The sequence below is a fragment of the Bubalus kerabau genome, chromosome 1 (assembly GCF_029407905.1).
Source record: "Bubalus kerabau isolate K-KA32 ecotype Philippines breed swamp buffalo chromosome 1, PCC_UOA_SB_1v2, whole genome shotgun sequence".
In the NCBI taxonomy this organism is placed as follows: domain Eukaryota; kingdom Metazoa; phylum Chordata; class Mammalia; order Artiodactyla; family Bovidae; genus Bubalus; species Bubalus kerabau.
The window spans coordinates 104,432,076-104,444,678 of NC_073624.1; the positions used below are offsets into that span (position 1 = coordinate 104,432,076).

The 12,603-nt window shown below is 35.5% G+C and overlaps 1 protein-coding gene across 6 annotated transcripts in view; it reads right to left on the reverse strand.

Annotated features, from left to right (window-relative positions):
* Window positions 1–12,603, reverse strand: part of TMTC3 (transmembrane O-mannosyltransferase targeting cadherins 3) — a 50,941-nt gene that overhangs the window by 12,865 nt on the left and 25,473 nt on the right. For 5 of the 6 annotated variants that reach the window (XM_055586234.1, XM_055586204.1, XM_055586196.1 and 2 more), the window contains 4 exons: window positions 12,191–12,443; window positions 6,967–7,115; window positions 4,912–5,032; window positions 3,279–3,390 (listed from right to left, as the gene is read on the reverse strand). In XM_055586234.1, the coding sequence (XP_055442209.1) occupies window positions 3,279–3,390; window positions 4,912–5,032; window positions 6,967–7,115; window positions 12,191–12,443 (635 nt within the window). The remainder of the gene's footprint in view (window positions 1–3,278; window positions 3,391–4,911; window positions 5,033–6,966; window positions 7,116–12,190; window positions 12,444–12,603) is intronic. The other variant, XM_055586226.1, reaches the window with a different exon arrangement.

The following is a 12,603-nucleotide window of genomic DNA, read 5'->3' on the forward strand; positions in this document are numbered from 1 at the left end:
ATTCCCTGGAGGAGGGCATGGCAACACACTCCAGTATTCTTGCCCGGAGAATTCCATGGACAGAGGAGCCTGGCGGGCTACAGTCCATGGGGTCGCAAAGAGTTGGATATGAATGAAGCTACTTAGCACTAGCTGCTGCTGCTGCTAAGTTGCTTCAGTTGTGTCTGACTCTGTACGACTCCATAGATGGCAGCCCACCAGGCTCCCCCATCCCTGGGATTCTCCAGGCAAGAACACTGGAGTGGGTTGCCATTTCCTTCTCCAGTGCATGAAAGTGAAAAGTGAAAGTGAAGTTGCTCAGTCATGTCCGACTCTTAGTGACCACATGGAACATGGACTGCAGCCTACCAGGCTTCTCCATCCATGGGATTTTTCAGGCAAGAGTACTGGAGTGGGTTGCCATTGTCTTCTCCAACTTAGCAGACGCATGCAGCCCTAAACACAATTTCATTCCGTTTCAGCAATACAATGAGATAGAAATTACTATGCCAATTTAAGATAAGTCTGAAGGGGCCTAAATACCATCCTAAGTCTCAAAGTCCCTGCGTGCCTGACATAAAGATGACTTTGCTTCTCTAAAACTCCTAGAATGAACCAAAAATGCTTTAGAAAGCAATGAATTAAAACTGCCAGAGTTAGTGACTGCTGACTGTGTATAAAACTGTGCTAGATGATGCAGTAGGTACTAAGATGAGCCAGATGTTCATGCTACCCCTAGGGAGCCCCACAGTTTAAATATAACATACATATTTTAAATAAATAAATGTTTTAAAAAAACATTTAAATAACAGATATCACAGGAAAGATATTAAAGTTGTAAGGAGTCTTGAAGATGAGAAACATTTGCTTCTAATTTGAAAGACAGAAGGGTTTTTTTTCCCTCTAATAAGAGAAGCCATGTGAGATGGGTTGCCAAGAGATGCGTAGGATATGGTGGAAGGTAGATTGGAAGGAAAGGAGAAGAGAGAATTCTAGGTTCAAACATGTTCTAGGTTCAACATGAACAAATGCAAAGAGGTGAGGAAGCACACCACACATGCCCTATATTTCAAGAAAAAACTAAACTGCATGAAGAGCCAGGGGAGATAAAACTGGAAAGACGGCCAGACCATCAGTTCTATATTTCTACAACATTCTCTAACTAGAATTCAGCTTTGCCTTGGGGAAACTGGTAGTTTTTCCAAAGTGATGACTGTGATCTTTTTATCTTTTGCAACACTGGGCCTGGAGTTAAGTGTCCTCCTAGATCCATACCACTTGCAGACCACTGCCACTCCTTAAAACCACTCCTTTCTGAATTTCAGGTCATTAAAATCTGTTATCCACTATCTCTCCTTATTGTAGTGACCAATTGCAAGCTTCTGGTTCCTTGTTATTCTCGCCTTCTCTCCAACATCACACAGTTGTCAAAGTTCTTTAGTGGTTTCAAATCTATGTAAGGTGTATCTTCTAATACTTGCTTTGATATCCTTTCTTTCAATGATTTTCACCACCATTCTCCTGTAATTTGTCAGTTCAATGGTCACAGTCTTGTCCAGCAGAAACACAGCGGGCCATGCACAGCACTCCCCACCCCGCCAGTATATTCAGAAATGTGTGTGTGTGGAAGTACTTTCTGGTTATCATGCTGAATGGGAAGTAACTGGTAGGTGGGGGCCGTATTTGGTACATACCCTGGAATACAGACAGTTCTGCATACTTGAAATGCCAACAGCATTTCTACTGAAAACAGGCAATGCTCCAGCTAGACCCTCCTCAGAAGCCAACAATTTCAGATCTATAAACCACTGATCTGATCATCTTTTCCTCATGTTTCACCCTCTCTCACATCTCTTCATAACCAGCTTAGGCTATGTCTCAAAATTCCCTTAACCTTGTTTAGTAATACACATCTGACAAAATCCTAATCCTGTTAACCAAATTCTCTGTGCCTGCCTATACTATATATAAAGTAGTGGGAGAAAAACATAATCACATCAACCGGTTTAATTTGAATTAAGCACTGCTGACCTCAAGAAGTGGAGAAGGCAATGGCACCCCACTCCAGTACTCTTGCTTGGAAAATACCATGGACGGAGGAGCCTGTTAGGCTGCAATCCATGGGGTCGCTAAGAGTCGGACACGACTAAGCGACTTCACTTTCACTTTTCACTTTCATGCATTGGAGAAGGAAATGGCAACCCACTCCAGTATTCTTGCCTGGAGAATCCCAGGGATGGGGGAGCCTGGTGGGCTGCCGTCTATGGGGTCGCACAGAGTCGGACACGACTGAAGTGACTTAGCATAGGAACCTCAAGAAGGGTGTTACAGCTGCTTGGCAATCACACCGCATTTTCCTAGTCTATACATTTTCCTAGATCTTCGTTTCTCAACATGTGATTCATGGGCTAGGTATCACTTAGGAACTTATGAGAATGCAGAACTTCAGGCCCTACTCTAAATCGCTATACACCAGAACATGCACCATTAGATCTCCAGGTGACTCATACACACATTAAAGTTTCTGAAGCCATGTCCTAGATGACTACTTCAGACTCTCTCCTGGTCTTAGATCTCCAGAACGTCCTCTCCCTTCCCCACAATCTACTGTTGATTCTGCTTTCTATGTCACTGAGAAAACAAGCAAACAATAACTTTCAGAAGTTATTTGTCTATTATTCACCTGCCTATCTATATCCATGTTTCTACACTCTGCTTTCCCTGTTACTATATGGTAACTACTGGTTCAGCTGACTGAAATCCTCATCCTGAGTATCAGATCTTAATTATCTATTCTCATCTATTCAAGAACACTGATCCTTTACTCCATTCCCCAACCCTGAATTACTACTTTGCCCAGCTTCAATGCACTAGTCACATACATGCTTTGTTTCTTTCACCTTTAAAAAAAAAAAAAAAAAAAAAACCCAAAACCCCCCAGCATCCTACTACCCTCTCTTGACCCCACACTCAACACCAACATTTCTTACCAGTTTTTAATATCAACTGTCTCCAGTTCTTCTTCTACTCTAATAGGCCTTTGTATCTATCACTCCACCAAAACTGCTCATCACTGCCATCCAACAAATCTGTATTTAAAAACATCCCTAAATGTCTGATATAAATAGCTCTAACATATAACCCAATTCAAAAAATAAGCTAGCACCAAACATTATAGTATTCAAGTCAGCTGGAATAAAGCTTGAAAATAAACTCCACCTACTTTCTACTAAATATAATCAAATTTTCAAAAAGAAAACAAACTATTAACAATAGCTTTATTAATCAATAATGCCTACCTGGCTGAACATGCGTAGCCTGTAAGAAGTATTTCAAAGCTCTCTCAAAGTTTTTTTCATTTTCCAGAGCATGACCCACATTATTCCATAATTTGGCATTATTTTTATTTACCTTAAATACAGAAGTACAGATAGAAATTAGTTAAATTTTTAAAAATGAGTCTATTTAACACAGGTTTTATTTGGTATACTATTAGGAAAGGAGTACTCCACAGAAATGTCTATAAATGGATGAAGGTAGTTCAAAGGTACAAACTTCTGAGTTATAAGTAAGGTCTAAGGATGCAAATATATAGAACAGGGAATACAGTTAACAGTACTATATTGCATGTTTGAAAGTTGATAAGAAAGTAGATTTTAAAAGTTCTCATCACAAGAAAAAAAGTAACTAAATGAAGTTATGGATATTAATTTATTCTGGTAATTGTTTTATATATATATCTAAAAATAATTATATTATACACTTTAAAGTTAAGATGAAGTTATATGTCAATTATATCCCCCCAAAACTGGATGTCATTCAGATTTATTTCAGGGAAAAAAAAAGTGTATGTACATGTGTGTGTGTATATGTATATATATAACTCCATATATATAACTCCAATTAACACAGATAACTGTCTGATATATTATTAGGAATAGAGTTTTCCATGGAGATGAAGAAGAGGTCAAAATGAAAATTGCTTCATGAATTTAACCTCTCCTCCCTTTCAACATCAACATGCTAAAACTTCAGGTCATCTATTTTATATATTAAAATTTTACTTCATCAAAGCATAGAGTTGTTTGAAAATTCCTGCTCTATTATTTATAGTCTTTTGGGAAAGAAGGAATTTGCATGAGAGAATATGTTTAAACACTGCACTGATGACTTATTTTGAGGCTTGACATAAAGCTATTTATGTAGTCTATTAGAGTAATGGGAACTGTGTAGAGTACAGAAACAGCCAAAAAGGAAGTTAAGAGTTTAAAGATTTGAAGAAAAGGAGCAACTGAAAAAAACATCTTTGCTTATAACTTTTACAGAAAACAAATCATATGATTTTTAAAAAGAACTTTTCTCATTTATATTGTCCACTCCATAGAGATGCAACATCCCTCCTTTCTGCCAGTTCCTATCTTTCCTATAGTTTTATAACCATTGGTTATCCTCAGTATGATAGGGCGCCATTTTTTGCCATGTATTTTATTTCACTGAATCTAAGATGCCACCAGTTATAAGGCTCATGGTTATCTTATATATCATTAAGAAACAAAAAAGGTCATTAATTGTAAGATGCCTTTCACTGTAAGATTTATTCTGATTTCAGACATGTTAAAAGGTTAAAAAAAAAAAAAAGTACACCTTAAGAACAAATGAAACAAAGTATTCACATTTAAACATTTTATCATTTAGGCATCTAACAATTGTATAGCATTTGGGGAATTATTCATATATGCTCCAGACATACAACTAAGTACTATTCAGAGCACTGGTTATGGTATAGATTATACAAAGAACAAATTATTTTTATTAATTTTTTGGTGAAGTATTTAACATTGAGAATTAATTGTCAAGTTAAAAGTAAAGTTAACACTGTAGCAGAAATGGCAATAAGAAATAATTGGTGATATATTTTGAATAACATTTTACCTTCAAGGCTGACATAAACAGCGTATATTCAGACTCCCAATCCCAGTTCCTGTGGAGTGTTTTTAAGGCATGAGTGAATATCACCAAAGATAGACAAACCCAGGATAACTTTTTAAATACACTGTTTAAGGAAGAAAAAGCAGAACAAAAAAACATTGTCTTCATCACCAAAAAGAGGTAAGAAATATGTTAAATATCTCTAAATGTTGTGTTTGAATTCTAAAAACTAGGGACTGTTCTAATAATCATCCAGCTTGAGAGAGAATAACACCAAAAAAATTAATTATTATAAACACTACTGTATAAAGTTCAATGACAAAAAACTGATAAACCAAATTTTTAATTGTGACTTCTTAGAGTTCTTCTGTATCATTACCTATAACCTGAATATTCTTAGTGGTGTTTATAAAGGGTCAATCTCATCCCTGGCTATATTTAAAAACATTACCACTTACAATACACACCACAGGTTATCATGATATTCTCCAAAGAATCTTACTTTTTTGTGTGTGTGGCTGTGCTGGGTCTTCGTTGCTGCACACAGCTTTCTTTAGTTGTGGTGTGCAGGCTTCTCAATGTGGTGGCTATTCTTGCTGCAGAACATGGACTCCAGGGCACATGGGCTCAAAAGTTGCAGTGCACGGGCTTAGCTGCCCTGTGCACGTGGGATCTTAGTTCCTGAACCAGGGATTGAACGTGTCCCCTGCATTGGCTGAGGGATTCTTAACCAGTATACCACCAGGGAAGTCCCAGAATTTTACATTTTAAAAAGCTAGAATTATTCATTAAAAGTCATATTAAAATTAACCCTTTATAAAATAGATGCAAATTACTTACATAGCTTTAGGTTAATCACTTGGGACACAATTTGTCACTTACAAAATGATTGTTATACTTCGATAATCACTATGATCTTATTTGGTATTAGTAGTATTAATGTTCTTTGAGCTTTTGCTTTTTGCCTCAGTTACAGAGTTCTGTTTCTTTCATTTTGATAGATCCACTTAGCCAGGATAAGAGTGCATGGATCAGAAGAACCATGGACATGAGAGATAGTCAGATATAAATTTAAATCAAGACTCTGCTGTTTACTAGCTGTGTGTTCTTGCATAATTCAGGTAACTTATATGAGCTTCAATTTTCAAGTGTGCAAAATGAAGTTAAGGGATGTCTAGATTAAACGAGAAAACAAATCTACATAGTGTATTACAGAGCTGGCACACGGGAGGCACTACAAGATAGGCAGTGATTATAACTGGATACATCTATGAGAAAGTTTAGAATGAAAATTGTAGTCATGGATGAGATCGTCAGGGAGAACATGCAATGTGAGAAAAACAGCTATTTGTAAAACTGAGAAATAAAAAAACATTTAAAGAGCTGGTACAACAGGAAGAATCTGAAAAGAGGTTGAGCAGAAATGAGCACAGGTGGTGGAGAGTCAGGACAGAGACTTTTACAGCTGCCAGGGAGATACACTTTAAACCAAGCACTGATTGGATTTAGCCACAAGACTCAATGTGTTACACGACAGTAAAGTGATGAAGACAGAAGTCAATTCTGTGGGTTGAAAGGGGACAGCAAAGTAGGATAAAAGAAACAGTGACTATTTTTTCCATATACAGTCAGTGATTATTCTGTTCCTTAGCAGTGAGTTCAAACATGGTGGTTTCTATGAAGCAAGAAATTACATATTGCTTTCTATATGCATTTTACATGTATTAATCCAATATGACTCATTTAAGAAGACTGTATCTTAGTTCATTACATATGAAAGCAGCAATGATCATTTGAAGCTTTAGTCTCAATAATGTTCTTTGTAGCATCTGTGTCTGAATGAAAGTCTCTTATGTGTTAGACTGTAAAATAAAATTATATAAATATGAGGAAAAACATAGATAAGGTAGGAGTTAAGGAGCTAAGGAGACTATCAACGTGAAAAACAAAAAGGTTAAAAAGATGACATAAAAATAGAATAAACATTTTAAACACTTAAATGCATCATACTAAGTTCTACAGTTAGTAAGCATTAAATGCACTAACATTTTAATTCACCTTTTGTTTGATATTTTCTGCCATCCATGGGCTACCAAAATACAGAACCCCATGCTAGGAACATATAATACTCGCTCAGCAACAACAAATCCAACTGGGAAAAAAAGATTTGATGCAGGAATAAATGGTAATGCCATTAAACAAAGCGCCTACAAAGAGAAAAAAGATAATTTATTAAATTAAAAAATATATACACATCAACAGTCAAATCCAAATATTTTATCATTTAATCTGGATAATGTACTGGTGGATCAATTTTAATAACACTATAAAGAATACTGATTTAAACATAAAGAAGGAAACTTAAGGATGGTAACAATAAACATGAGGATGTATGTCAGCAAGGTGAGACGAAGTCTTCCCAAATAGTATTAGACCTTACACCTCAGCCTCATCAGATAAAAAATATTTTTTGAAAATATATCTAATTAGTAGTTTTTATATATCTAACTAATGTGCACAAAGAGTCAGACACGACTGAGTGATTAACGATTTACATAACTTATGTGCACGTGGTAAAAATAAACTGACAGGAAAAGATATTAGTACTGCTACTATGTGTAAGGAACACTGGAAATTGATAAGCTGCGTCTCAGCAAGACAGTAGACTACTTCTACAAGTTACTTCAGGGCTGCTCTGCATAGCATTCTGATGGGTCACATACATTTAAACGACTTAAAAATAAAACTGGCCCCTTTAAATCAACAGTCATTTATTCCATAAGAATTTCTAAATTTCCAACACTGTGCACTGTGTTAGAAATAAACATCACAAAATGCTTAGACGTTTTTGCCATTTTGAGAATGGGATGGCATATGGTTTCCAGATTACAGTCATTACAAAAGATAAGACAAAATAACTAGCACACAATTAACTTATGGAAAGAAATAGGCTGGTTGTCAGTAGGATATCTGTTTCCATGGATATCTGCTTCCATATTCTGTTACTCTGATTTGTTTTATAGTACCTTGTGGAATAAACATGTTGTTTTTTCAATTTCAGAAGTCTGAGAGTCTTCTAATATTTTTAGGAAGCAATGCTTTTTATTATACATTACTACTGAAAATCGATGTAGAAATGTAAATAGTGAAAAGAATACTTTCTCCATGAATCACAAATTAATAATTTGTAATGATCCAACACTGAATGTGAAGAAAACTGCTCACCATTATCAATTATATCAATTATCATTACCATCAAACTGCTCACTTATTATCAATTTATAAGTCTGAAATTTTAGTGCTTTCTTTTTAGTCAAAAAGGTAAAACATTAAGAGTGCATAATTCACTTTCCACTTTCCAGAAATGTTTGACAAAAACAACCAGGTAGCTGTGAAACAGAGGTACCTGTTCCTAAATACATGATCCTTTAAAAAAAAATTCCCTGTTAATTCATGGATGCCCTAAGGCAATTTCATTTGAAAGAATAAAAAGTGTTAAATTCATCCAAAGAGGCATCATGGATTGATGAATAAGCTACACACAAAAAAAGCCCTCTCTCAAAAAAAAAAAAAACTATTGATTCTTCAATTAGAAATCTCAATGATTAACTTACTCAGATGTTCTAATACACTGTTAATGTATGCCAACCAAGTTAACTATAATGCAATATCTTTTCAGAGAGTGGAAAGAGCCAAGAGTTCTGGAGGCAAATCTGTTTCACTTTTTATAATAAGGTAAACTACTCCAATCACCTTGTGACTCCATTTTTTTAAATAAATAAACGGGATTATTAACTACTTATACTATTGAGATAAACATGACATCTTATTTATTAAGTGCTTAACATACCTGGTGCTTGGTAGATATTCCTTTGGTCTACCTACCTCTTTCAGATATCTTCAAATAATATTACCATTAAAAACAGTATGTTTAGTTTTATACATACATATTAATTTTCTGACTATTTTCTATTATAGATTATTACAAGCTATTGAATATAGTTTTCTATTTTTTATGTATAGTATCAATAGTTTGTATCTGTTAACCCTATACTCCTAATTTATCCCACTTCCTCCTTCCCTTTCCCTTTTTTAGATTGCTAAATTGGTAAGAGTCCTGTCCAACTCTTTCACGACTGCATGGACTGTAGCCCGCCAGGCTCTGTCCATGGATTTCCCAAGCAAAAATACTGGAGTGGGTTGCCATCTCCTACTCCAGGGGATCAAACCTGCATCTCCTGGGTCTTGCATTGGCAGATAGATTCTTTACCACTGAGACACCAGGGAAGACCCTTCTCCTTCGGTAGCTAAGTTTGTTTTCTACAAAACTAACACAGTATTATAAATCGACTCTATTTCAATTTCAAAAAATTTAAGAGTATGTTTAGGACTATATTTAAAGCAGTTATACCTAAAGTCACAAGGGTTCCTTTTTTATACATACAAACTATAACATAATTAATTAATGTAAATCTGTTAATTTCATTGGCAATATCCGTTCTATTTTTTATTCAGTTTGCACTATACAAATTATTTTATTTGCCAAAACTTTATATTTAACTACTCTTCTTTACTTTGCTTTTTAGTAGAAACTCACTTTTGGATGTATTCTACCATGTATCTACTTCATTTTTATTTATGTGAGCTGCAAAGCACTATTAGACTAAGTCCCAAAGCAAAAATAAATCTGTATCATCATAAATTCATTATCAACTTCAAATTAAATCCTTAAGACTGCTCAAGATTCTAGGTTTCTTTGGTAGGCTCACTCTCACTCTCTTTTATTATTTTCAATCTTGATTATTTTTCTCAAATTTCTGACCCATGTCACTTTTAGGAGGTGACTACACTACCAAACTTGCAGAAAAAACAAAAGCGATAAAACAAGAATTTCTTTAATTCTCTGCTACTAAACCTATTAACATCTACATTCACGACCATTTCCATCCTTCCTATAACATAAGCAGTGTCTCCATCTATCTGAGGCCAAACCTGAGCTCCACACCTCTAATCTTACTATCAATTAGCTTTTCTTTCATTTACCTAATCACTTTCTTATATCAACTTTCTATGCTAAAAATGCTCTTGCCTTTCCAACCTTAAAAATCTTCTCCTTTGACAATATTATCTTTAAGTTATCTTAACCATTCATTATGACCCTTAGGTATAAAACAAGTTCCCATACTCTTAGGGAAAGATTTTTGTGGACATGGATCACAAGCAGTTCGTTGCAACCTGACTTAACGTTTCAACTCAAAGAGCATGTTTTTGTAAGCAAACCCATTAGTGCTATCTCTGTGTATAAAGGTCAGCCAACTGAGTACTCCAAGGAACGTGATTCTCAATGCCAACCAAGCAAGTCTTTCCCCCAGTATCAACCCACTTCAGCCTCAGAAGGTCCATCAATTCCAGGTCTCTATGCTTCCCCCAAGCCCTGATCCCCCAACAAAAGATCAGTTGCTTTGTTATACTTGAAGCCATTGCCTGACTGGCTATCTTCTCTAAATTAGACCTTATCTCCTTTGAAATATTCAGTTAAATCACTCCTAAAGGTTACCTACACTAGCAATCTTCCTTTCCTCATCTCCTAATCAAATCATTCCACAGATACAAATTTCATTTAAGTAACTACATAAAAGAAGTCAAATCCAACTGATCTCACTCACTACTTGACAGCAACTGTTGGTGTTAACCATTCTTTCCAGAAACGTTTTCCTACCTTTCTGTCCATTTGGTCTATTTCCTATTTGGTACTCTTGCCTGGAAAATCCCATGGATGGAGGAGCCTGGTAGGCTGCAGTCCATAGGGTCGCTGAGAGTCGGGCACGACTGAGCAACTTCACTTTCACTTTTCACTTTCATGCATTGGAGAAGGAAATGGCAACCCACTCCAGTGTTCTTGCCTGGAGAATCCCAGGGACAGGGGAGCCTGGTGGGCTGCCGTCTATGGGGTCGCACAGAGTCGAGCACGACTGAAGCTACGTAGCAGCAGCAGCAGCTATTTGGTTTATTTTCCTTTACACAACACCTAAATATGGAAGCTTTTCAAGACTGACTGAGATACAGCCTTCTTCTCCATTCAGCCCCTTCAACTCTTTATTGAGGGAAATTTAAGAACAAATAGTCTAAGGCATTATATGTATGAATTAACTTCTATGTATCTAGAATGGTGATAGCTAGTTACCATCTTTAAGAGATGTGACAAAATCCCAGTTGAGAAAGGCTGCTCTATAACCTCTCCAAAGGTCTTCTTCTTTACATCTTGCTTTCAATTACTATCTCTATGGCAACTGTCAAATTTCTCTGTGGCAATTTATCATATGTTTATGCATATCTCAGGCTTTGCCACAGAACTCCAGGCACAGAGCGCCATTCAAAATCTCCGTTAGAAAATTTCAAAGAAACCTCAAACTCAACAGGTCCAGATACTAGTAAATATGATCTTTCTTCAAACCCTATATTCTTTCAAATTTCTCTAGAATGTGAGTTCTCTGGCAATGGGGGCCCTGTATTTCTTTTACTATCATATACGCAGTGCCTAAAATGCTACCTGATACATAGGCTACAAATCAAAATTTTTATTGAATGAATAAATCAATCTAGTGCTGCAGCCAGAATACACTTGCAAAGTATTAAAAGCACTTTCTGGCATACAGTAAAATCTTAAGAAAATGTTAAAGATGATTATTTCCTTCCATAATTTGAAGTAAGAGGCAACACAATTATTATGAGTAAGAAGTGAGGGCAGAGCTAAGAAAACTGGAAACAGATATCATAAAAACAAAAAAAAGACTTTCAAATAATCAGAATTCTCTGAACACAGTAAGAAATACTTCAGGGAGTAATGAAAGTTTTGCTAATGAAAAATAAAGAGCTATGCATTTCTAGGGGCTTATCTTACATGATCCTCTTCTCTGTGCCAAGAAAACAAAGAAGTATACAGTATACTGAATAATTCATTTCTTTAAAAGGGTGTATAATCTAGTAGGGTAAAGGTAAGAAATATTAAAAAAAATATTAAAAAAATTAATGCTAAAAAGGATGCTCCATGATTTCAGAGATCCCACTAAATTAGGGAAATTCATAATCACTCTTTGTGTCACATGCTGAATGTGCAGCATTAATCAAATTCTGACATAAAATTATAGGATAGCCTAAAATAAGTTCATAAATTAGGATGACACGAACACAGCAATTTTTCAAAGATGCTTTTGAAAAAGTAAAGGCACTCAATTAACAAACTGAATATAGTATTATCTGAAATTTTAAGAAACTTTCTTACCATTAAAACGGTCTTGGAGGAGTTACTAGGATATCTGAGACTAAATACTCCCAAAGCTCCCAAAAAGCAAAAAAAAATAAATGTGGCAAGATTTCGAACATCTAGAAATGACTCTATCAGTGGTATTGTTCCCATGGTCCAATCACAGCAGAGCTCTGAAGGATTTAATAGAAGCCAAGCATTCACAGGAAGTAGGTAGTTAAAAGTTAGCTGCCTTGTAGGAGTTGGGCTTACAGCAGCTGGGTTATCAAACCTGTATAAAGAATGGGAAAAAAAGTTACTGAAATTAAAACAACTTTAAACACAAAGTTAATATATAAAAGATACAAATACTGAACAACAATAAGAACGGCATTTTACATGTAATCTTGTTAAAGACATAAACTTTTTATGGATACCTTAGATTCTTGCCT